The sequence below is a fragment of the Silurus aristotelis genome (assembly GCF_946808225.1).
Source record: "Silurus aristotelis genome assembly, chromosome: 27".
Classification (NCBI taxonomy): Eukaryota; Metazoa; Chordata; class Actinopteri; order Siluriformes; family Siluridae; genus Silurus; species Silurus aristotelis.
The window spans coordinates 2,015,462-2,041,096 of NC_139600.1; the positions used below are offsets into that span (position 1 = coordinate 2,015,462).

General features: G+C 41.6%; 3 protein-coding genes and 2 long non-coding RNA genes across 5 annotated transcripts in view; 3 read left to right on the forward strand and 2 right to left on the reverse strand.

Annotated features, from left to right (window-relative positions):
• Positions 1 to 689: 689 nt before the first annotated feature.
• Positions 690 to 4,494, forward strand: LOC310721584 (uncharacterized protein; the record flags this gene model as incomplete). Its single annotated transcript, XM_083533375.1, has 6 exons — positions 690 to 851; positions 1,776 to 1,844; positions 2,181 to 2,600; positions 3,567 to 3,749; positions 3,792 to 3,875; positions 4,251 to 4,494. 6 exons carry the CDS (start codon positions 690 to 692, stop codon positions 4,464 to 4,466), a joined length of 1,134 nt encoding a protein of 377 aa, XP_083389501.1. The 3' UTR covers positions 4,467 to 4,494.
• Positions 4,495 to 11,965: 7,471 nt separating this feature from the next.
• The window catches only part of LOC310721583 (uncharacterized protein), an 86,927-nt gene continuing 73,257 nt past the window's right edge, over positions 11,966 to 25,635 (reverse strand). Inside the window, exons 5-11 of the mRNA XM_083533374.1 lie at positions 15,082 to 15,569; positions 14,779 to 14,840; positions 14,537 to 14,685; positions 14,053 to 14,225; positions 12,805 to 12,866; positions 12,554 to 12,699; positions 11,966 to 12,435 (exon numbers count right to left, since the gene is read on the reverse strand). Of these exons, the coding sequence (XP_083389500.1) occupies positions 12,338 to 12,435; positions 12,554 to 12,699; positions 12,805 to 12,866; positions 14,053 to 14,225; positions 14,537 to 14,685; positions 14,779 to 14,840; positions 15,082 to 15,569 (1,178 nt within the window). The 3' untranslated portion in view covers positions 11,966 to 12,337. The remainder of the gene's footprint in view (positions 12,436 to 12,553; positions 12,700 to 12,804; positions 12,867 to 14,052; positions 14,226 to 14,536; positions 14,686 to 14,778; positions 14,841 to 15,081; positions 15,570 to 25,635) is intronic.
• On the forward strand, positions 16,306 to 19,239 carry LOC310721535 (uncharacterized protein; the record flags this gene model as incomplete). Its single annotated transcript, XM_083533318.1, has 7 exons — positions 16,306 to 16,631; positions 17,010 to 17,198; positions 17,685 to 17,711; positions 17,928 to 18,062; positions 18,333 to 18,360; positions 18,583 to 18,837; positions 19,224 to 19,239. The coding sequence occupies exons 1-7, from the start codon at positions 16,436 to 16,438 to the stop codon at positions 19,237 to 19,239; spliced, it is 846 nt and encodes a 281-aa protein (XP_083389444.1). The 5' UTR covers positions 16,306 to 16,435.
• LOC310721590 lies at positions 19,469 to 20,543 on the forward strand. The gene is made up of 3 exons (XR_014532126.1): positions 19,469 to 19,655; positions 19,980 to 20,033; positions 20,493 to 20,543. It is a non-coding gene; the product is annotated as an uncharacterized lncRNA (long non-coding RNA).
• Positions 22,258 to 25,152, reverse strand: LOC310721614. Its single transcript, XR_014532146.1, has 3 exons — positions 25,009 to 25,152; positions 24,266 to 24,320; positions 22,258 to 22,277 (listed from the first exon to the last, which is right to left on the reverse strand). It is a non-coding gene; the product is annotated as an uncharacterized lncRNA (long non-coding RNA).

Below are 25,635 nucleotides of genomic sequence, written 5' to 3' on the forward strand. Positions count from 1 at the left end.
GGGTTTGTAGTGTTTGTTGAAGAGGAGTTTGTCACTGTTGATTAAGAGGTTAAATTTCAATTAAAATGTCCACATATTCTAAAGAGATGATGATAAAATGCATATTAAAAGCTTTATACTGACCAGGAACCTGGGCGACAGTTATAGAATTTGGCATAATGTTTAAGCTTGAGTTGGCTGTAGTCGCATTAAGAAGGGCGCTTTGTACTGAGGAGTTATTTGGGATGGTGCCATTTGCACTAAACTGAAGATTGGATTCTGTAATTATAGAGCCACTCCTAAAACAGAATGAATAACAGTTAATACCAGAATGAAATAATAATCTTTAAGCAGAAACAATAAATAATTAGATTGAATATATCTGTATAATTTTTCTCACCTGAAACTATTGATAATCATCCGGATGAAGTTTGCAAAGGCCTTTTTATAAATAGGTTCAAGCTGAAAAGCAGGATTTATTACATATTTTATTGGTTTATTGAGATTCAGATGTATGTGTTCCACATGGTAACCCATGCTAATTTTGAGCAGTACGAGGAGCAAAAATCTTTTCTTATTTGGAAAAATAAATAAAAGTACAACTGTTAACAAATAAAGTAAGAAATCATACCTGACTACGAATTAATTCAACTTTTGTTGCAAACTCAGGAGAGCTGGTGTTGGCCAATGCTGGATTAAAGGTTTCATTGATGCTAAAGACCAAGTTGAATGTAGCAGCTGCTGCAGAATTCACTGATGGAGGGTTCGTAGATGTACTTGGTGTCGAGGTGTTTGTAGACGTGTTTGGTGTTGACGTGTTTGTTGAAGAGGTGTTTGTAGACGTGTTTGGTGTTGACGTGTTTGTTGAAGAGGTGTTTGTAGAAGTGTTTGGGGTTGACGTGTTTGTCGAAGAGGTGTTTGTAGACGTGTTCGGGGTCGAAGTGTTTGTCGAAGAGGTGTTTGTAGACGAGTTCGGGGTTGACGTGTTAGTCGAAGAGGTGTTTGTAGACGTGTTGGGTGTCGACGTGTTTGTCGAAGAGGTGTTTGTAGACGTGTTTGGTGTCGACGTGTTTGTCGAAGAGGTGTTTGTAGACGTGTTGGGTGTCGACGTGTTTGTTGAAGAGGTGTTTGTAGACGTGTTCGGAGTCGAAGTGTTTGTTGAAGAGGTGTTTGTAGACGTGTTCGGGGTCGAAGTATTAGTTGAAGAGGAGTTTGTAGACGTGTTGGGGGTCGACGTGTTTGTTGAAGAGGTGTTAGTAGACGTGTTCGGGGTCGACGTGTTTGTTGAAGAGGTGTTTGTAGACGTGTTGGGTGTCGACGTGTTTGTTGAAGAGGTGTTTGTAGACGTGTTCGGTGTCGAGGTGTTTGTTGAAGAGCTGTTTGTAGACGTGTTGGGTGTCGACGTGTTTGTTGAAGAGGTGTTTGTAGACGTGTTCGGGGTCGAGGTGTTTGTTGAAGAGGTGTTTGTAGACGTGTTGGGGGTCGACGTGTTTGTTGAAGAGGTGTTAGTAGACGTGTTGGGTGTCGACGTGTTTGTTGAAGAGCTGTTTGTAGACGTGTTGGGTGTCGAGGTGTTTGTTGAAGAGGTGTTTGTAGACGTGTTGGGTGTCGAGGTGTTTGTTGAAGAGGTGTTTGTAGACGTGTTCGGGGTCGACGTGTTTGTTGAAGAGGTGTTTGTAGACGTGTTGGGTGTCGACGTGTTTGTTGAAGAGGTGTTTGTAGACGTGTTCGGTGTCGACGTGTTTGTTGAAGAGGTGTTTGTAGACGTGTTTGGTGTCGACGTGTTTGTTGAAGAGGTGTTTGTAGACGTGTTCGGTGTCGATGTGTTTGTTGAAGAGGTGTTTGTAGACGTGTTCGGTGTCGACGTGTTTGTTGAAGAGGTGTTTGTAGAAGTGTTCGGGGTCGACGTGTTTGTTGAAGAGGTGTTTGTAGACGTGTTGGGTGTTGACGTGTTTGTTGAAGAGCTGTTTGTAGACGTGTTGGGTGTCGACGTGTTTGTCGAAGAGCTGTTTGTAGACGTGTTGGGTGTCGACGTGTTTGTTGAAGAGGTGTTTGTAGACGTGTTGGGTGTTGACGTGTTTGTTGAAGAGCTGTTTGTAGACGTGTTGGGTGTCGACGTGTTTGTCGAAGAGCTGTTTGTAGACGTGTTGGGTGTCGACGTGTTTGTCGAAGAGGTGTTTGTAGACGTGTTCGGGGTCGAGGTGTTTGTCGAAGAGGTGTTTGTAGACGTGTTTGGTGTCGACGTGTTTGTCGAAGAGGTGTTTGTAGACGTGTTGGGTGTCGACGTGTTTGTTGAAGAGGTGTTAGTAGACGTGTTCGGGGTCGACGTGTTTGTTGAAGAGGTGTTTGTAGACGTGTTGGGTGTCGACGTGTTTGTTGAAGAGGTGTTTGTAGACGTGTTCGGGGTCGAGGTGTTTGTCGAAGAGGTGTTTGTAGACGTGTTTGGTGTGGACGTGTTTGTCGAAGAGGTGTTTGTAGACGTGTTGGGTGTCGACGTGTTTGTTGAAGAGGTGTTTGTAGACGTGTTCGGAGTCGAAGTGTTTGTTGAAGAGGTGTTTGTAGACGTGTTGGGTGTCGACGTGTTTGTTGAAGAGGTGTTTGTAGACGTGTTCGGAGTCGAAGTGTTTGTTGAAGAGGTGTTTGTAGACGTGTTCGGGGTCGAAGTATTAGTTGAAGAGGTGTTTGTAGACGTGTTGGGGGTCGACGTGTTTGTTGAAGAGGTGTTAGTAGACGTGTTCGGGGTCGACGTGTTTGTTGAAGAGGTGTTTGTAGACGTGTTGGGTGTCGACGTGTTTGTTGAAGAGGTGTTTGTAGACGTGTTCGGTGTGGAGGTGTTTGTTGAAGAGCTGTTTGTAGACGTGTTGGGTGTCGAGGTGTTTGTTGAAGAGGTGTTTGTAGACGTGTTCGGGGTCGAGGTGTTTGTTGAAGAGGTGTTTGTAGACGTGTTGGGTGTCGACGTGTTTGTTGAAGAGGTGTTAGTAGACGTGTTGGGTGTCGACGTGTTTGTTGAAGAGCTGTTTGTAGACGTGTTGGGTGTCGACGTGTTTGTTGAAGAGGTGTTTGTAGACGTGTTGGGTGTCGAGGTGTTTGTTGAAGAGCTGTTTGTAGACGTGTTGGGTGTCGACGTGTTTGTTGAAGAGGTGTTTGTAGACGTGTTGGGTGTCGAGGTGTTTGTTGAAGAGGTGTTTGTAGACGTGTTCGGGGTCGAGGTGTTTGTTGAAGAGGTGTTTGTAGACGTGTTCGGGGTCGAGGTGTTTGTTGAAGAGGTGTTTGTAGACGTGTTGGGTGTCGAGGTGTTTGTTGAAGAGCTGTTTGTAGACGTGTTGGGTGTCGACGTGTTTGTTGAAGAGGTGTTTGTAGACGTGTTCGGGGTCGAGGTGTTTGTTGAAGAGGTGTTTGTAGACGTGTTCGGAGTCGAGGTGTTTGTTGAAGAGGTGTTTGTAGACGTGTTGGGTGTCGACGTGTTTGTTGAAGAGCTGTTTGTAGACGTGTTGGGTGTCGACGTGTTTGTTGAAGAGGTGTTTGTAGACGTGTTCGGGGTCGAGGTGTTTGTTGAAGAGGTGTTTGTAGACGTGTTCGGGGTCGAGGTGTTTGTTGAAGAGGTGTTTGTAGACGTGTTCGGTGTCGACGTGTTTGTTGAAGAGGTGTTTGTAGACGTGTTCGGTGTCGACGTGTTTGTTGAAGAGGTGTTTGTAGACGTGTTCGGTGTCGACGTGTTTGTTGAAGAGGTGTTTGTAGACGTGTTCGGGGTCGACGTGTTTGTTGAAGAGGTGTTTGTAGACGTGTTGGGTGTCGACGTGTTTGTTGAAGAGGTGTTTGTAGACGTGTTGGGTGTCGAAGTGTTTGTTGAAGAGGTGTTTGTAGACGTGTTGGGTGTCGACGTGTTTGTTGAAGAGGTGTTAGTAGACGTGTTCGGTGTCGACGTGTTTGTTGAAGAGGTGTTTGTAGACGTGTTGGGTGTCGACGTGTTTGTTGAAGAGCTGTTTGTAGACGTGTTGGGTGTCGACGTGTTTGTTGAAGAGGTGTTTGTAGACGTGTTGGGTGTCGAGGTGTTTGTTGAAGAGGTGTTTGTAGACGTGTTCGGGGTCGAGGTGTTTGTTGAAGAGGTGTTTGTAGACGTGTTGGGGGTCGAGGTGTTTGTTGAAGAGGTGTTTGTAGACGTGTTAGGTGTCGACGTGTTTGTTGAAGAGGTGTTACTAGACGTGTTCGGGGTCGACGTGTTTGTTGAAGAGGTGTTTGTAGACGTGTTGGGTGTCGAAGTGTTTGTTGAGGTGTTAGTAGACGTGTTGGGTGTCGACGTGTTTGTTGAGGTGTTTGTAGACGTGTTGGGTGTCGACGTGTTTGTTGAAGAGGTGTTAGTAGACGTGTTCGGTGTCGACGTGTTTGTTGAAGAGGTGTTTGTAGATGTATTCGTGGTTGAAGACGAGTTTGTAGAAGTTGTATTTGTTGAAGTAGTATTTGCTGAAGTAGTATTCACGGAAGTCTGATTATTTATGTCTGCCATTGCACTTGCAACTGTAACAGAAGAAACAATACCCATTGGTTTTAAAAAGTGTACAGCACGCATATTGTCAGCAGGAATATAAAATCTCAGTTAAGACATGAGAAATTGACCAAAAAATATCTAGTACTTTGAAAATACAGTACATTATTGATGCTGACCGGAAAAAGAATTGAATACTATGCACAAAATTGAGACTAAGTAAGGCTTCAGGATCAATCGGAGATATTTCTAAAACAAATAAATTGTGCTGAAGTAGCAAATGATTACTAATGAAGTACCTGGCAACTCAGCTGTTTAGACTGGAATTGAATTACGGATAACACTATCTGGGTTTTGGCAAAAGAATCAAGTTTAAATGATCCTCCATGCCCAAACCATGCCATTTTAAAGGGTCTAAAACATTTTGTCAAGAACGTCGTTGGGCTGTTAAATAAAATACTTTTCTTATTTCAATTTAGATTTGTTTGTGCAACAAAACAAAACACAGCATGTTTATGCTGATATTAATCCTAAAAATGAGGTTATACTTGTCAAATTTTGTACATTTCAAAGTACAAATTTCATGCTTTTTTTTTTTTTTTAAGCATGCACACAAAACGCTTCAGTGTTTCCACATTAGCTCATGTAGCTAACCAGATCTTTAATACATCAGGTCAAAAATTGGCTGCAGCTTTGAAATGGTTTAAAATTATTACACAAATGCTGCAAAAACCTTTCAAATCAGAATTTTTTGTCAAATTTTTTCCACATACAACAAACGGAACCTTTCGTTGTTAAATTCTCAGAATTCGGATAGTGTAAAATTTAAGTATGGAGGGAAAGTAGAAGGACAAGGTACAAGGCAGAAGTAAAAAAAAATTATCCCACCCAGACTTGACCGTGTAATAAATCAAGGGTCTCGCCTTAAGAGAAGCTGTGGAAGGAGTTCAATCCTCCAAACTTAAACAGATCCACAATGGATTTAGACCATTTTGGAATTAAATATGAACTGTAAAATTGAAGTGCATGTAAAAGCTTAAAGATTTTAAGACATTTTGGGTCCATCAAACTGTCAGAGAGGGATAGATACTGCTCCTCATGCATGAAAATAGTTCCTACAGCCATCAGCCAATCAGATTCAGCCACGAACGAAATACCTTCGCATCCCTTTTCTTTTACATCTGAGTTCAGGTTGCACAATTAAAAAATTAAAAAATGGGTGCAGGAAAATACCACAGGCAATTATTTGAAACACGTGTAACGAGTTGGAGCAGTGTTTGGATTTGCCTTGAATCCATTGCCATGCTTAATCCATGCTTAATCCCACAATACGTTTGAGAATTTCCAAGTATTTGTCTAAACACTTTGGAATTTTTCAACGTACTAATTTTAGAACATAAAACCGATTTTTAGTGGCGTGGCCCATTTTTACTTTACACGTTCGACGTCCTGTTTATTCGCAGAGTGTGTGAGATTTGGACGTAAACCCGATTCGGCATTTTGACGAGAAAAGACTTGGAAAGACTTACCAATCAGACTCAAAACAGCCAATACCAGCCTCCAATCCATTGCGGCTTTTTTTTTTCTTCAAATCTTCAAAATACAAATTAAAAAAATCCATTCGTACAAAATAAATCACAAAAATATTTTTCTCACGTGAAAATAATTTTCATTTTATTGATCAGTTGAATGAAATAAAAAAAAATTACAAATATATTGGATTACTTTTTTTTTATCTTTATGATATGATATCAATTGGATAAAACACAGAGCGAGGGATTACTTCAGTGACCGCTACAATTTTATATTAAACATTTCTCTTTAACTGAGACTGAAACACATTTATATACATATTGTTTTCCAGTGTTTTTGATTCTAAATCTAGGAAAAGAATGAAATAATTACTTACATATTTCAACAGCTAACAGATGCAGAGAGATCCAGTGAGTGTGTCCAAGTGTAAAAGAGAAAGCAGGTGAATGTGATTTTAAACTCAGGGATGTAAGAATGCAGTGCTGTATTTACTACACCAAACCCATGATGTCGAAAGGAACTGGCAGCCAATCACAGCCTGAATTCTTATGTATAACCTGAAAAACAGCATAATTGTTCAGTGAGGTTTCTTGCCTTTTGGTTAAAAAGTTTACATTGGGGGAAATCTGGAAAGAAAATCAAGAAAATGCTATTGCTGTTCTTAAAATCTTAAAATTGATACCCAATTTTAGTGTTAAAACAATTACTCTCTAAACAAAAAAAAAAAAACAAAAAAAAAAAAACAAGTGTAAATCAGATTTTGGTCTCTAGACAAAAGCTGCTTTTTAACCTCTACTACTACTAAACTTCTAGACTAAATGAAAATCCAAAATGTATCTCGAACTTAATATTCTACTATATATTATTACAATTTATAAAATATTCGAATATATTTGTATCGCTTTATTTTAAAGCTTAATATTATTTAAGTAATTTCTCATTTATATTTTTAGGAAAAACTCAGGTAAGATTTGAAGATTGAACATTTGAAGAACTTTTCTAGTACAATTGTTTTAATAGTAGTTGGGAAGCTGCACATTTTCTCAAGATTTCAATTGTTTCTGTTGAGGACTTGTTGATCTCAGGAATTGAATGTGACGCAATGGAAAAAGGTTTCCGATCATCTGCAGACCGGTTTTTCTTGTGGTGCTACTTTTTGGGGATTAAGCATTAAAAAAATATATGCTTTATTCATTGAAAATATATACCTTTATCTTTTGTGTATATAAATATAAATACATGTATCACTTTTACGTTATCATTAGCGTTTCATACCGTTCGATTTTTATCATTCCCAAACTAAAACTTAATTAATAGAGGTTTTTTTGCGATCGACGGTGTCTTTTCTGATCAGAGAACAATCGCACAGCATGGAGCAAAGGTTCTTCTTCAGTTTAATGCAGATAACAGACAAGTAAATATACACACTGGAATAAACATGAGCTAAAACTAGTCCTGATCGGGTTAATAGACATCGTAACCAGAGAAGTGTGAGTCCAGACAGAGACATTCTGTACATGCACATCGTAAAGATCCTATAGACTCACCACACAGGAATGTGTTTAGAGAACCGGTGTGAAGCTTATCTTAATACTAACACACTTATTTATATAAAGGTATAATAATATATAATTCACATTAACAAACCCATCTTCATTTATTATTCATTTACAAACATTTACGTTTAAAATACTTATTTCTTTGGTGCTGTAACAGAGAGATTTCCTCACGGTGAGACGCATAAAGGTATAAAGCTTAGCGTACACCATTATTACTTATAATGATCTTGAACAGTTAAGGTTTGAGGGCCTTGCTCAAGGGCCCAGTTGTAGCAGCTTTTCAGTCTCGGAATTAGAAAGGGATAGGTGTTAAATACAGATTCTGAAATCTTCTTTTCTAGGCTCTCAGTATTTATGGGTAAATGGTGTGTGTGTGTGTGTGTGTGTGTGTGTGTGTGTGTGTGTGTGTGTGTGTATATATATTCCTAGATACGCTCATATGTACTTTTAGCAAGAATAAAATGCCAGCACAAAGCAAGTGTTCTTTTAAACAGTTTTTGCAATATTTCTTGGATTAAAGCTGAATCTCCATGCAGGGCCGATTTGGCAGGCAGGAGAATTGGGTTAAAAGAGAAGGGTGTGGCACTCAAAAAGTGCATTCTGTACAAACAGTAAAATGCCTCTCGTGGTGCGTCTTCAGCATCACGTAGTAGTCATCAGCGCCATCTGCTGGTCATCAGTAGCATCACGTAGTTGTCATCAGCGCCATCTGCTGGTCATCAGCAGGATCACGTAGTAGTCATCAAGCACCATCTGCTGGTCATTAGCAAAACTTTAATCCACAGATCAAATTTGAATACTTTGCCACCTTTGAAAATCATTTGACCGCCGTTATTGACAGTGCCCCCTGTCGGCTTCAGATATAGTAAATAAAGTTTCAAAGCCATAGTGGTCTGAGAGCACATTTTCAGGATGCTGCATCCGAGGACTTTGATTGATGGAGTAATGTGTGTTTCTTAACCTGATCAATGAAAAGTAATAAATAAATAAATACAGAGAGAGTTATTAAACAATATGTTAAGCAGTAGATATATTTATACAGTCTTACCGGTACAACTGTCCCTTCAGGAGCAGCTATAATGCTGATGTGGCTCTTGGTGACAATGATTATGGATTTAATTACAGTATAAATTTGCAGTATTTTCTAAACATATAGTGTTAGTTCCTTGTGAAATGTGTAGGAAATGCTCTAATCTGATATCATAATGGATGTGTGGGTTGTATGGCCATAAGAAGAATAACTTTATAATGTATTTTTAGCAAGAATTTGAAATTAAAAACCAGCACAAAACAAGTGTCTCAAGACATTGGATTAAAGCTGAAAGCTCATGCAGGACTTCACAGTCCCGATTAAAATAATGGTCTAACTCTAGGTGTTGAAAAGGAAAAGTCTATGTATGATAGTTTTAGCACAAATCAAGCATGATTTCAACACTAGCTTGAAAAATACAATATAATGAGTTTATTGCCTGCATGACTATATGCTAATTCTGACATCCCATAGTAATGCTTCACCAACACTATTAAAATAAGTCAAGGCAGTGCATAGAGTCTGTTTTAAATTTGATTTAAAAGTCGAAAAGGTCGAGTTTCTGTTGTACAGTACACTGAACCAGGCTTTACTTCCCCTAGTCTAAAGATACAAGAACGTTGTTTGGGTATCTGGAGCACAATGCCTAGATTGGCAGGCAGCACAGAATTGAAATGAAGTGTTGGATTCACCAGCCTGTAGTTAATAGAACATGTAAGAAAAACTAGCTGTCTGAGATCCTCCAGCACTGCTCGACTGGTACCACCTTCTCTCAAGGCTCTTCTCTGTTCTGGCACCGAGGTGGTGGAATGAACTTCCCCTAAATGTCAGTACAGCAGAGTCCCTGATTATCTTCAAGCCACGACTGAAGACCTACCTCTTCCTGAAACACCTAAATTAGCAATTCAGGGTTTGTAGAATTCAAGAGTTATATTTATATTAGGTTTGTAATCTGGTGTACCAGTGTAGATTTATTTATTACTAGAGACTCAAAGCACTTTTGTACGTCGCTCTGGATAAATGCTAAATGCCGCAAATGTAAATGTAAACAGATTAGTGCAAATGGAAGCAAATCAAATGAAATCAAATTTCATTTGTCACATACACACACATACAGGGTACGACATGCAGTAAAATGCTTTTTACGACGGTCCGGCATGAGGGAAGAGGATGGGGAGAAAAATAAAACAAAGAAAAAGAAGGCAGATAAATAAAGTATAAAAACTATATCAAATATAAAAAATATATAAAGATGTATATAAGAAAAACGGTGTATATACAACATATGCTTATGGCAGTAATCAGTAAAATGTAAACAATTTAAGGTGGTTTTGTGATTGTCCATAAAGTGTCTGTGTGCGGTATGGTGTGGTGTAACGTGTCTGTGTGTGGTATGGTGTGGTGTTAAATAAAACGGAAAGTGCACTGTGCTGTGCGAGTCCAGAGTTTAAAGTGTCGTAGTGCGAAAAGTGAGATATGTGCAGCGAAAAAGTGTGATGATGGAGAGAGTGGGCCAGTTCTAGATCCTGGGTGTTTCCTGGTTTAAACTCCAAATGGCCTGCGGGAAGAAGCTCCTCCTCATTCTCTCTGGCAGGAAAAGTGAGGCTGCTTGTTAAACACACACTTCCACAGTCTCCACCACGTTTTGGTTTCATATCAATGAGGTGGGTCTGGATGCTCTAACCATATTTTTTGAGCATACTTATAATCAGTGTATATAGGTACTGCTTTACTTTCAGACAGCTAACAAGCCCTTGTAAGTGCCACCAGCTCTGCAGATGTGTATGGTAATGATTTGGCTTCAATGATTTCATCTTACAACCGCATACCCACATAAATACACACCATCAGAAGCGCAAACTGTTCAGTATGCTTAAGGAAATTGTGCGCATCATCCGAACCATTTGATCAATTTAATCTTGGAAACGATGTTGTGCAACTGTAACTGAATGTGCTTGTTTTTCTTGCTGATTGTGGACAACCTTTCTTAATGCAGTGTGACAAAGTGTTTGAGTTCTAGCCATTCTCCTTTCCCTCTGACCAATCCAAAGTTGCTTACATTATTTTGCTGCTTTTGGGGGAGGCCAGATTGCGGGTCACTGCAGAGTTGGAGTGTCAGTCAGCCATGTGTTCCTCGTATACTCTGTTTTCGGTGGGCTTAAAGAATGTCTTTACTCCACATGTCAACTAGCAACAGTGAGTTGAACCCTGCCTACCAGTCCCTGATGGCTGTCTTGAGAATGCACTATTTATATTTGACAGGCTCTGTTTCCAGGTCCTTCAGTGGTGCCTTAACTCACCTCTGTTCTGTCACCTGGTGGGAAACCGCACCCTAGCCCTTCTTCGACATTTTGTGTGGCCTTCTCTCAGTAGGGAAGCTCAAGATTTATGGCCACCTGTCCCACCTACACCCAGCACAAATAATCTTAGACCCCTCCTGCTGGTCTGCTTCACACACTCCAAGTTCCCAATGCCCATGTTCACACCTTGCTATGGACTCACCTGACTACCAATGCCATCCTCTCAGTGATTGACTGGTTTTCAATCATGGCCCGCTGTGTCCCTGTACGAAAGCTACCGTTGGCCAAGGAGACTGCCCAACTGTGCCATTCTTCTCAAATCCATTTAAAGCTTTGCTTATCGGGGCAATTACAAGTGCCATCCTGGGTGGGTCAGAAGGTCTGGAAATCGACCCCAGACCTGCCGCTAAAGGTCGCCTTTAGGAAGCTTGCCCCATACTTTATTGGACCTTCCTGGTACAATGTGTCTTTGCCTGGCAGGTTTTGTTTTGTGATTCATTTAAATTTGCTTGTTAGATGTGATTAGGTGTGATTAGTGTGTGAGTGTGGGCCCATGCTGGTATATTGGCCTAATTGTATGGCCTGGTATATAGTTCTAATTAATGACTTCCTCAAGTAAAATTTGTTTTGTACTTTATACTAATGGTTTTTTTGTTCATAGGACCTGAGGTACATTTTTCCCTTTATCTCCCCTAAAGGGAAGATAACATGGGAAGATAACATCTTGACATGTTGAAGGAGGCTGATGAGGCAACCTCGCAAGACCTGTTCATGCCCAAGGTTGACAGTCTGTAGTAATTTCCAGTGATTTAACATGATTTACAAAGGCTTATAGAAGTATCCACAATTTACAGTGCATTTCCCAGTCCTGAAGTCAAAGGAATTCTAGGTACTTTGGTCATGGAAGTGACTAAGAACCCAATTCAGGGTTTTGTAAAACGTTTTGTGAAATAACTAGGAATACCAGAAAAAAAAAAAAAATCAGAAATACACCATTAAACAGGACTGTATGGTATAGAGGCTCGACAAAAGCCATTCCTAATGGCAAAATGGTAAATAACATACACTGTAACAGAAACTATTATTCTTTATAAGTTTACTTTCATACATATATGGTTACTTACATTTCATTGATGGTTTATGATTATTGTACACTTAAAAATAATTTAAGTTTTTTTGCATAGGTTACGTGTTTGGAAATTATACTGTATGGTACAACATTCATTTATTAAATTAAACTATTAATGGTTGAAAAAAAAAATTCAATAGATTTAAATAGAAGTAAAAGAAAATCATTGTGGAGAACTTTTCAGGCCAATCACAACCCTCATTTAGTCTCCAGTTTTAACCGTTCAAGTTTTAGTATTTTTTATGTAAAGAAAAAAACCCTAAGTATTAACTTATTAATGATTATATATTTATATGGGTAATTGTGTATGTTCTCAGATCAGGTCTAAAGCTCGAAGTGCATTGCCATTGATAGTAGAAGTGTTAGAACAGACATCAATATCAAGGAAAGTGAGCTTGCAATCGCTGGGGGCATGGAATTACCTGCAAAATAATAATTATATAATTAAGTGCACAAAAAATAGATATTTATGTGTAAAGCAATTTGGTGTTTTTTTTTTTAAATAATAAGTAGCACAAGTTTCTGTGCAGTTATACTGACCAAGAGTGACACTGATGGAGTTCGGATCAACATTAAAGTTAAAGAGGGGAATTCCGCTGAGGAAGACAGTTTTCACCTGACTCAGAGTAACATTTGGGCCACTAGCATTCATATAAAGGTTGCTCTCTGTAATAGTAGATCCATTCCTGAGGGGACACGCATGTAGAGATACAGGTTCAAATTCAACCAGTAATCAACAAATGAATTGAATAAACAAGTAAAAATATTTCGGACCATAGCTTAGTTCATACCTGAATCTTACTATTTGCATAATGATGAAGGATGTGAAAAATCTCCTGAAATATGGTTCAACCTAATGGAAATGAGAAATAAATCAGATATTAACAGCAATGTAAAACTTTCTAATAACACATTTAGAAGTGGAAATAGTTCTGTGCTTTATGGTATGTCTATTTAATATAACCTTCAGTATTTACAGTGCATTATAAAAGTAAGTACAAAAGTAAAACTCCTGACTGTTGTCTCAGTTGTATGAGACTGAATTACAAATGGTTGAATTAAAAAGTCCTTTGGGCCACACATGTACCAACTTTGCACACAATGATGAAGTGATTTTGGTCAGACTTGCTTCAGGTTGTTCAGGTCGGTTGAGTGACGCTTGTCAAACTGCAATTTTTAAACAGTGTCACAGGAAACTCACCTGACAACCAACCTTTCTTTCACATGTTTTCAGATGATAATTTTTTTTATTAAAAGTTTTATTCTTGCTTTCATTCCACACAGGCCAGTGTTATGATATGGTTGACTAGTGCACCACTATGCTACTCCCAGTCACTGGAATGTGTAGCTACTTTAAAGAGATTCTTGGCCTCTTCAGGCTTCTTTCACAAATGTACTTGTTGTTAGAGCATTGAGTTTCGACAGACAGACTTTTCTTGGCAGTGTGGGGGTGGTGTAATGAGAAATCTATTGGCTGATTATTCAAAATGTGCTCACTAGGATTTAAATATCATTTTGTGCACTTTCCTAATCATTTGTATTACCTTAAGTGACTTTTGTGGTATGCTCTTTTGTCTTCATTAATACTTTCAGATTTACAGCACGACTACTTCTCTTTTAACAATGGGGTTTTTATCCTGAGAATGTGATTGCATCTTTACAATGTACATTTAGATGCGCCCATGTTTAGATTCACCCATGGGGTCTCACAGGGGTCTAAATACTTATGCAAGCACAGGGGTCTGAATACTTACAGGGGTCTCACAGGGGTCTGAATACTTATGCAAGCAACATGAAATTTCAATGGTCAAAGCTATGAATATACTTTTTATATTTACAGCACTGTAAATGACTTTATAAACTTTAAATGACTATGTATAATGCAGATATTATACATGTTCTATGTTATTTCTTAACAGAAAGCCATGATTTGGACCATCGTACTTCTCCTACATAAACAGAATTACTCACCTGAACGAACAAGTGCTATTAAATGTTTTCAATAATATATAAACGAAAACATTTTCAGTAAAACACACCTGATTACGGATACTCGTCGATTTTGCTGCAAACTGTGGAGAGCTGTTACTGGCCAGCGCTGCATCAAAAGTTTCTATGATACTAAAGGTCAAGTTGAATGTTGGGGCTGTTGAAGGTATTGCTGTTGAAAGGGTGCTTGTAGATGTGCTTGCGGTTGAAGTTGTGCTTGTAACTATTAAATAGAGTTAAAATTTAAATATAAACATGTACACAAATCAGTTATTAATATGCAAACTGAAAGAGTGTACTGACCAGAAACCTGGGTGACATTTATAGAATCTGTAGAAATGTTCAAGCCTGTGGTGTTCGCCGCATTTGTAAATGTGCTTGGGGTTGTAGGAGAGTCTGTTGCCGAAGTGTTTGTCACTACAAGATGAAAGGTTACATTAAAATCAAATTTGCTTTGTTTGCTTCTGCTAGTTAATAGGTTAAGTTTTGTTTGTAGGTTTATTAAAATGATATATTTTGAAGGTGTATACTGACCAGTAACCTGGGTGACATTTATAGAATCTGTAGAAATGTTCAAGCCTGTGGTGTTCGCCGCATTAACAAAGGTATCTTTTACACTGGTGCCAGTTGGGATGGTGCCAGTACTAAATTCAAGTGTAGAATTTGTCACAATGGAACCACTCCTGAAACACAAGCAAAGATAAATCCAGGTTTAAATTGTGAATCATCAAAGTGGAGAAAAACCTGATTAAATATTTAAACAACATATTTCTTACCAGAAATTAAAAATGATCATTCTGAGGAAGTTTGCAAAGGCTCGTTTGTAAATTGGTTCGAACTGTAAAACATACGTTTTTGAGAATGAATAGAGTTTTCATAATGCCTTTCACAACATAGACATGGTCACATAGATACCTTTAAAATTAACAAGTATGTAAAGAGACTCTAATGTTGAAATGCAGACAACTGCCCCATTGCATGGCAAATAAATTCACAATATTTATAGTGAGACAAGACTGATGAATCATACATGACCAGTATAATCGTAAATTATTATTTAAATCACCAATGAAACATACCTTATTACGGATATTTGTAGCTTTTGTTGTAAACGCAGGAGAGTTGGAATTGGACAGTACTGGATCAAATGGTTCATTAATGCTAAAGACCAAGATGTATGCTGCAGCTACTGCAGTAGTGCTTGTTGAAGGGGTATTTGTAGATGGGATCGTGGTTGCAGTGGTATTTGTAGATGGGATCGTGGTTGCAGTGGTGTTTGTAGATGGGATCGTGGTTGCAGTGGTGTTTGTAGATGGGATCGTGGTTGCAGTGGTATTTGTAGATGGGATCGTGGTTGCAGTGGTATTTGTAGATAGGATCATGGTTGCAGTGGTGTTTGTAGGTGTGCTTTGGGTTGATGTGGTGTTTGTAGACATGCTCTGGGTTGACGTGGTGTTTGAAGACGTGCTCTGGGTTGACGTGTTGTTTGTAGACGTGCTCTGAGTTGATGTGGTATTTGTTAATGTGCTTGGGGTTGTAGGAGAGTCTGTTGCCAAAGTATTTGTCACTATAAGATGAAAGGTTACATTAAAATGAAAATTTGCTTTGCTTGCTTCTGCTAGTTAATAGGTTAAGTTTTGTTTGTAGGTTCATTGAAATTATATATTTTTAAGGTGTATACTGACCAGGAACCTGAATGACACTTATAGAATCTTTAGAAATGTTTAAAGCTGAGTTGTTAGCTGCTTCAACAAGAGTGCTTGTAACTGAAGAGTTATTTGGGATGGTGGCAGAATTATTAAATTCAAGAACAGATTCTGTCACAATAGAACCACTCCTGAAACAGAAGCATAGGTAAATACAGGTTAAAGTTCTGGATCATCTAATGTAAAGAAAAAATATTTAAAATAATGTTGTGTTATTTCATACCTGAAACTAAGAATTATCATCCGGATAAAGTTTCTAAAGGCTTGTCTGTAAATGGGCTCAAGCTGAAAAATATAATTATTTCAAAATTCATATATGCTTTTCATTAAACATGACCTCAAATACATTGGTAGTTTTGTGCTGTTAAAACGAATAAGTAGGTCATATACATATAATATACTTTATACTTTATATACTTTAAACTCCAGTACACATTCTAAATGTGTCCAGTTTTATCTAGAACATTTCTGATGTAGATACAATTCTTCACATTGCCTTATATGGCAGTAGAATTATCCAGGTGGAAAGTTATTAGTTTGGTTTTCACCATTAAAATAGAATGTAAATTATAAATTTCAATCACCAATAAAACATACCGTGTAACGGAGCTTTGTAGATTTTTCTTTAAACTCAGGAGAGCTGGAATTGGACAGTGCTGGAACAAATTGTTCATTGATTCTAAAACTCAAGTTAAACGCTGCAGCCACTACAGAAGGTGTTGTAGGTATGCTTGCCAGGGTTGTGGTTGAGGTGATTGTAGATGGGTTTGGGGTTAAAACGTTTGTAGGTGGGATTGGGGATGAGGCGTTGGTAGGTGGGCTTGGGCTTGAGGCATTTGTAGGTGGGCTTGGGCTTGAGGCGTTTGTAGGTGGGCTTGGGCTTGAGGCGTTTGAAGGTGGGCTTGGGGATGAGGCATTTGTAGGTGGGCTTGGGCTTGAGGCGTTTGAAGGTGGGCTTGGGCTTGAGGCGTTTGTAAGTGGTCTTGGGCTTGAGGCGTTTGTAGGTGGGCTTGGGGATGAGGCGTTTGTAGGTGGACTTGGTGATGACGCGTTTGTAGGTGGGCTTGGGCTTGAGGCGTTTGTAGGTGGACTTGGTGATGATGCGTTTGTAGGTGGGCTTGGGGATATGGCGTTTAGAGGTGGGCTTGGGCTTGAAGCGTTTGTAGGCGGGCTTGGGTTTGAGGCGTTTGTAGGCGGACTTAGTGATGACGCGTTTGTATGCGGGCTTGGGCTTGAGGCGTTTGTAGGTGGGCTTGGGCTTAAGGCGTTTGTAGGCGGACTTGGTGATGACGCGTTTGTAGGCGGGCTTGGGCTTGAGGCGTTTGTAGGTGGGCTTGGGGATGAGGCGTTTGTAGGTGGGCTTGGGCTTGAGGTGTTTGTAGGTGGGCTTGGGCTTGAAGCGTTTGTAAGTGGGGTTGGGGATGAGGCATTTGTAGGTGGGCTTGGGGATGAGGCGTTTGTAGGTGGACTTGGGCTTGAGGCGTTTGTAGGTGGGCTTGGGCTTGAGGCGTTTGAAGGTGGGCTTGGGGATGAGGCATTTGTAGGTGGGCTTGGGCTTGAGGCGTTTGAAGGTGGGCTTGGGCTTGAGGCGTTTGTAGGTGGGCTTGGGGATGAGGCGTTTGTAGGTGGGCTTGGGCTTAAGCCGTTTGTAGGTGGACTTGGTGATGACGCGTTTGTAGGTGGGCTTGGGCTTGAGGCGTTTGTAGGTGGACTTGGTGATGATGCGTTTGTAGGTGGGCTTGGGGATATGGCGTTTAGAGGTGGGCTTGGGCTTGAAGCGTTTGTAGGTGGGCTTGGGCTTGAGGCGTTTGTAGGTGGACTTGGTGATGACGCGTTTGTATGCGGGCTTGGGCTTGAGGCGTTTGTAGGTGGGCTTGGGCTTAAGGCGTTTGTAGGCGGACTTGGTGATGACGCGTTTGTAGGCGGGCTTGGGCTTGAGGCGTTTGTAGGTGGGCTTGGGGATGAGGCGTTTGTAGGTGGGCTTGGGCTTGAGGTGTTTGTAGGTGGGCTTGAGCTTGAAGCGTTTGTAGGCGGGCTTGGGCTTGAGGCGTTTGTAGGCGGACTTGGTGATGACGCGTTTGTATGCGGGCTTGGGCTTGAGGCGTTTGTAGGTGGGCTTGGGCTTAAGGCGTTTGTAGGCGGACTTGGTGATGACGCGTTTGTAGGCGGGCTTGGGCTTGAGGCGTTTGTAGGTGGGCTTGGGGATGAGGCGTTTGTAGGTGGGCTTGGGCTTGAGGTGTTTGTAGGTGGGCTTGGGATTGAAGCATTTGTAGGTGGGCTTGGGGATGAGGCGTTTGTAGGTGGGCTTGGGGATGAGGCGTTTGTAGGTGGACTTGGGCTTGAGGCGTTTGTAGGTGGGCTTGGGGATGAGGCGTTTGTAGGTGGGCTTGGGCTTGAGGCGTTTGTAGGTGGGCTTGGGCTTGAGGCGTTAGTAGGTGGGCTTGGGCTTGATGCGTTTGTAGGTGGGCTTGGGCTTGAGGCGTTTGTAGGTGGGCTTGGGCTTGAGGCGTTTGTAGGTGGGCTTGGGCTTAAGGCGTTTGTAGGCGGACTTGGTGATGACGCGTTTGTAGGCGGGCTTGGGCTTGAGGCGTTTGTAGGTGGGCTTGGGGATGAGGCGTTTGTAGGTGGGCTTGGGCTTGAGGTGTTTGTAGGTGGGCTTGAGCTTGAAGCGTTTGTAGGCGGGCTTGGGCTTGAGGCGTTTGTAGGCGGACTTGGTGATGACGCGTTTGTATGCGGGCTTGGGCTTGAGGCGTTTGTAGGTGGGCTTGGGCTTAAGGCGTTTGTAGGCGGACTTGGTGATGACGCGTTTGTAGGCGGGCTTGGGCTTGAGGCGTTTGTAGGTGGGCTTGGGGATGAGGCGTTTGTAGGTGGGCTTGGGCTTGAGGTGTTTGTAGGTGGGCTTGGGATTGAAGCATTTGTAGGTGGGCTTGGGGATGAGGCGTTTGTAGGTGGGCTTGGGGATGAGGCGTTTGTAGGTGGACTTGGGCTTGAGGCGTTTGTAGGTGGGCTTGGGGATGAGGCGTTTGTAGGTGGGCTTGGGCTTGAGGCGTTTGTAGGTGGGCTTGGGCTTAAGGCGTTTGTAGGCGGACTTGGTGATGACGCGTTTGTAGGCGGGCTTGGGCTTGAGGCGTTTGTAGGTGGGCTTGGGGATGAGGCGTTTGTAGGTGGGCTTGGGCTTGAGGTGTTTGTAGGTGGGCTTGGGATTGAAGCATTTGTAGGTGGGCTTGGGGATGAGGCGTTTGTAGGTGGGCTTGGGGATGAGGCGTTTGTAGGTGGACTTGGGCTTGAGGCGTTTGTAGGTGGGCTTGGGGATGAGGCGTTTGTAGGTGGGCTTGGGCTTGAGGCGTTTGTAGGTGGGCTTGGGCTTGAGGCGTTAGTAGGTGGGCTTGGGCTTGATGCGTTTGTAGGTGGGCTTGGGCTTGAGGCGTTTGTAGGTGGGCTTGGGCTTGAGGCGTTTGTAGGTGGGCTTGGGCTTAAGGCGTTTGTAGGCGGACTTGGTGATGACGCGTTTGTAGGCGGGCTTGGGCTTGAGGCGTTTGTAGGTGGGCTTGGGGATGAGGCGTTTGTAGGTGGGCTTGGGCTTGAGGTGTTTGTAGGTGGGCTTGAGCTTGAAGCGTTTGTAGGCGGGCTTGGGCTTGAGGCGTTTGTAGGCGGACTTGGTGATGACGCGTTTGTATGCGGGCTTGGGCTTGAGGCGTTTGTAGGTGGGCTTGGGCTTAAGGCGTTTGTAGGCGGACTTGGTGATGACGCGTTTGTAGGCGGGCTTGGGCTTGAGGCGTTTGTAGGTGGGCTTGGGGATGAGGCGTTTGTAGGTGGGCTTGGGCTTGAGGTGTTTGTAGGTGGGCTTGGGATTGAAGCATTTGTAGGTGGGCTTGGGGATGAGGCGTTTGTAGGTGGGCTTGGGGATGAGGCGTTTGTAGGTGGACTTGGGCTTGAGGCGTTTGTAGGTGGGCTTGGGGATGAGGCGTTTGTAGGTGGGCTTGGGCTTGAGGCGTTTGTAGGTGGGCTTGGGCTTGAGGCGTTAGTAGGTGGGCTTGGGCTTGATGCGTTTGTAGGTGGGCTTGGGCTTGAGGCGTTTGTAGGTGGGCTTGGGGATGAGGCGTTTGTAGGTGGGCTTGGGCTTGAGGCGTTTGTAGGTGGGCTTGCGCTTGAGGCGTTAGTAGGTGGGCTTGGGCTTGATGCGTTTGTAGGTGGGCTTGGGCTTGAGGCGTTTGTAGGTGGGCTTGGGCTTGAAGCGTTTGTAGGTGGGCTTGAAGATGAGGCGTTTGTAGGTGGGCTTGGGCTTGAGGCGTTTGTAGGTGGGCTTGGGGATGAGGCATTTGTAGGTGGGCTTGGGCTTGAGGCGTTTGTAGGTGGGCTTGGGCTTGAGGCGTTAGTAGGTGGGCTTGGGCTTGATGCGTTTGTAGGTGGGCTTGGGCTTGAGGCGTTTGTAGGTGGGCTTGGGCTTGAGGCGTTAGTAGGTGGGCTTGGGCTTGATGCGTTTGTAGGTGGGCTTGGGCTTGAGGCGTTTGTAGGTGGGCTTGGGCTTGAAGCGTTTGTAGGTGGGCTTGAAGATGAGGCGTTTGTAGGTGGGCTTGGGCTTGAGGCGTTTGTAGGTGGACTTGGTGATGACGTGTTTGTAGGTGGGCTTGGGCTTGCGGCGTTTGTAGGTGGGCTTGGGCTTGATGCGTTTGTAGGTGGGCTTGCGCTTGAGGCGTTAGTAGGTGGGCTTGGGCTTGATGCGTTTGTAGGTGGGCTTGGGCTTGAGGCGTTTGTAGGTGGACTTGGGCTTGAGGCGTTTGTAGGTGGGCTTGGGGATGAGGCGTTTGTAGGTGGGCTTGGGCTTGAGGCGTTTGTAGGTGGGCTTGGGCTTGAGGCGTTAGTAGGTGGGCTTGGGCTTGATGCGTTTGTAGGTGGGCTTGGGCTTGAGGCGTTTGTAGGTGGGCTTGGGGATGAGGCATTTGTAGGTGGGCTTGGGCTTGAGGCGTTTGTAGGTGGGCTTGCGCTTGAGGCGTTAGTAGGTGGGCTTGGGCTTGATGCGTTTGTAGGTGGGCTTGGGCTTGAGGCGTTTGTAGGTGGGCTTGGGCTTGAAGCGTTTGTAGGTGGGCTTGAAGATGAGGCGTTTGTAGGTGGGCTTGGGCTTGAGGCGTTTGTAGGTGGGCTTGGGGATGAGGCATTTGTAGGTGGGCTTGGGCTTGAGGCGTTTGTAGGTGGGCTTGGGCTTGAGGCGTTAGTAGGTGGGCTTGGGCTTGATGCGTTTGTAGGTGGGCTTGGGCTTGAGGCGTTTGTAGGTGGGCTTGGGCTTGAAGCGTTTGTAGGTGGGCTTGAAGATGAGGCGTTTGTAGGTGGGCTTGGGCTTGAGGCGTTTGTAGGTGGACTTGGTGATGACGTGTTTGTAGGTGGGCTTGGGCTTGAGGCGTTTGTAGGTGGGCTTGGGGATGAGGCGTTTGTAGGTGGGCTTGGGGATGAGGCGTTTGTAGGTGGGCTTGGGGATGAGGCGTTTGTGGGTGGGCTTGAGGATGAGGCGTTTGTGGGTGGGCTTGGGGATGAGGCGTTTGTGGGTGGGCTTGGAGATGAGGCGTTTGTGGGTGGGCTTGTTGATGAGGCGTTTGTAGGTGGGCTTGGGGATGAGGCGTTTGTAGTTGGGTTTGGGCTTGAGGCGTTTGTAGGTGGGCTTGGGGATGAGGCGTTTGTAGGTGGGCTTGGGGATGAGTCGTTTGTAGGTGGGCTTGGGGATGAGGCATTTGTAGGTGGGCTTAGGCTTGATGTGTTTGTAGGTGGGCTGGGGCTTGAAGCGTTTGTAGGTGGGCTTGGGGATGAGGCGTTTGTAGGTGGGCTTGGGGATGAGGCGTTTGTAGGTGGGCTTGGGCTTGAGGCGTTTGTAGGTGGACTTGGTGATGACGTGTTTGTAGGTGGGCTTGGGCTTGAGGCGTTTGTAGGTGGGCTTGGGGATGAGGCGTTTGTAGGTGGGCTTGGGGATGAGGCGTTTGTAGGTGGGCTTGGGGATGAGGCGTTTGTAGGTGGGCTTGGGGATGAGGCGTTTGTGGGTGGGCTTGGGGATGAGGCGTTTGTGGGTGGGCTTGAGGATGAGGCGTTTGTGGGTGGGCTTGGGGATGAGGCGTTTGTGGGTGGGCTTGAGGATGAGGCGTTTGTGGGTGGGCTTGGGGATGAGGCGTTTGTGGGTGGGCTTGGAGATGAGGCGTTTGTGGGTGGGCTTGTTGATGAGGCGTTTGTAGGTTGGCTTGGGGATGAGGCGTTTGTAGTTGGGTTTGGGCTTGAGGCATTTGTAGGTGGGCTTGGGGATGAGGCGTTTGTAGGTGGGCTTGGGGATGAGTCGTTTGTAGGTGGGCTTGGGGATGAGGCATTTGTAGGTGGGCTTGGGCTTGATGTGTTTGTAGGTGGGCTGGGGCTTGAAGCGTTTGTAGGTGGGCTTGGGGATGAGGCGTTTGTAGGTGGGCTTGGGCTTGAGGTGTTTGTAGTTGGGCCTGTGTTTGAGGCGTTTGTAGGTGGGCTTGTGCTTGAGTTGTTTGTAGGTGGGCTTGGGGTTAAAGTGGTGTTCTGAACAGTGCCAACTTGACTGGCACTTGTGGCTGTTAGATAAAAAAACAAAATTTGATTACAAAAATAGCATTCGCTAAATGGTGTTGACTGTGAAAATCAACTTCGGAATGAGAGCTTTTCACACATTTTTTCTTAAACGGGTAACAAGTTAACTGTCAAGTAACATGAGGAGAGTTTTGTGTAAGTGCAAAATCTACTTTTACTTGAAAAAAAAAACATAAAACACAAAACATAAAATACCTCAAAATATGGACAAAAAACAATAAAAACAACTCTGAACTTATTTCCTAACTTCGATGCTAGATTCACACTATTTAAATAAAAAAATAAAAAATAAATATGAATTCTAAAAAATGAAAAGCAGTTAGAAATCCTTAGTAATACGATTCCTGAGTTATGACACTGAAACGACTAAGGCACAAATGATTTGTGATGGATAGAAAAAGGACATTCCTGGCTAATGTATTATTATGAACTCTTTTGTCTTTGTGTCTGCTTAAATATTTCCTAAAGAGTGTCATATTCTTGTTGCTGTCTGAAAACATCATGAACCATATAAAAAAAAAGACATACAACCCTGATAGATGGCATTAAAACTAAGTTTCAAAGAAATAAAATCACGCTTTGCAGGAAATTATTAAAACTCACCAAAATCCATTACTTGATTTGAAAAGAATAGCCAGAAGTATTGAAATCCCTGACTATCACATCCATATATGAGAGTAAATTGTTTATTATATTAATAATAATATAAAAATGTATAATAGCTGTTACTACTATTATTTTTATTATTATTATTTATTATTATTATTATTATTATTATTATTATTATTATTATTATTATTGGTGCATTGTTTCTGGTTAGGAATTTGTTACTATCCTGTGACTTTGTCTTTCCAACACACTTGGTGTTTGATTTCCGTAACTGTTCCACTAATGCAATTACTATGCAGTGTTTTCCTGCTATGTCCCAGACCCTCTGGTCAAACCCTGTTCAAGCATAGCAATGCACAAAGCTCATGTACACAAAGCATCTCCATGAAGACAAAGTTGTTGGGGTGATGGTTGGCAAAAAATTAGGGTCCTGCACAGACCCCTGACCTTCTCAGCCCCACTAAAGACCTTCCGGTTGAACTGGAACACTGGCTGAACCCCACTCCTCACCATTTCTGATTATAATAATGATCTTGGTTTTGAATGATCACAAATCCTTACAGGATACACCCCAAAAAAGTGAAGCTTATTATGAAATACATCTAAAATAAGCTTCAGCATATGTGGATGTAATGGTCAGGATTACACACACCTTTGGTTATATAATGAAAATATTCAGTTGGGCAACAATGCGCTTCCATTACTGTGCTGTGTACATAACTTTATTCTCATTAATTTTCTCTCTCTCTCTCTCTCTCTCTCTCTCTCTCTCTCTCTCTCTCTCTCTCTCTTTCTCTCTCAAGTGCATAGACATGAGCAAACAAAACAGCAGGCTTGGCTACATACCTAAGCAGAGATAAATATCTTTTGGCAAAATTCAATAATAATCCATTGTCGCAAAAGAACGATCACTCAACACAAAGTTCCGGAACAAATAAGAAATGAAGGGAAAAAAAGATAGAAAAAAATAGCAACTAGTATGTAGTTTGATTTAAAAACTGAAGTTGCAGGAGTTGCATCAGAGAATTCCCAGCATCGTTTTTTGCGATTTTTTTTTTTTTTTCAAATGATTCGTCTAATTATTTAATTTGACTGCTTACTAATTTAATATAATATTGAAAAACACAATAAATGAATATTAACAATAAGTTATTGTTCATGTATTGAAATAAAAATATTGTAATCGAATATAGATTTTACATTTGATTTCTGTGTCTAATAAAATACGCAGATTTTAAGAAATTTTAAAGTAACACAGCTTTTTGCTGTGTAATACTGCTGAGAGAGAATGTGAGCGAATCCCGGTGTTGTACTTGAGATTATAACTGCAATAACTGCAGAAAAGGAGAAAAATCACATTTACCAATCAGACACGAAACAGCCAGTATAACCCTCCAGTCCATTCTGCTGTTTAGAACCTAAAATAATAAATATTTATTACATTTTATTTTAAAAATAGATAAAAAAAAAAACAAAATCACAATTTAAGTAAGGAATGGATTTAGACAAAATCCATGCCAGATAAAGTAAAAAATTAAAGATTTTATATATATATATATATATATATATATATATATATATATATATATATATATATATATATATATACATTTGCAGCATTTAGCAGACGCCTTATCCAGAGCGACGTACAATATATATATATTTGTACGTCGCTCTGGATAAGGCGTCTGCTAAATGCCGCAACTGTATATATATATATATATATATATATATATATATATATATATATATATATATATATATATATATATACATGCAATATAATATAAAATTTTTTTTACAATGTATTACGTTATTATTGTAATTCTTTTTTTAATTGTAATGATATAATTGAAACAATCCTACTTATAAAATTAATTGATTATATAATTAACTTCATATATTTATAAAATATAATTATAAAATGAATTGATTATATAACTAATTTTATATATTTATAAATATATATCTTGTACATTGTGTGTACATACAAATATTCTTTAAGCACTGTACTCTAGTGACCATTATATCTCTATTATTTACATTATATCATCTTTTAGTCTGGTGATTCTACCTGATTGAGAAGAAAATAAAGTAATTCCTTACCTGTGCCTGCAGGTAGCAAATGTGGAGTGTTTTCAATCCAGTTACAGAGTCGCAGTGTCAAAATTCAGAGCAGCTTAATGGCATATTAAACCTGAGTAACTGAGCATTATAGCTTTATTATGCCAACTCCCATGATATTGAAAGATCCCCGAGAACCAATCACAGCCTGGATGCTTTGTCATTTCCACTGACAGCGTAAAAAAAAACTTTCTTAACAAACAGCACTCGCCACTTTTGGTTGGGTGATTTTTCAGAAGTGCAATTAAAACATGAAAATAAAACAAAAAGGAAACTTTATTTTGCAAATCCCTCATAAATGACATTTCAATCCATTGCTCCCACTTTACACTGGTCGCACAGGAAAGCTAAAATGCCTGATAGAAAGTAAAAAATAAAAAAAATTCTACTGATCTCTCCTTTATTCAGGTCAGAATAAAATCTATGAATAGTGAAGGGTCAAATAAATACGATTAGATAGAAAAATATTGCAAATAAAGTAAATAATCTGTGTTTATGTTTCTCAGCTATACTTGGTACTTTAATGTTATCATTATCATTAGTAGTAGTAGTGTGATAAATTAAATTAATTTTAGATATGAAACCATTAATGAAACCATTATTTATGGT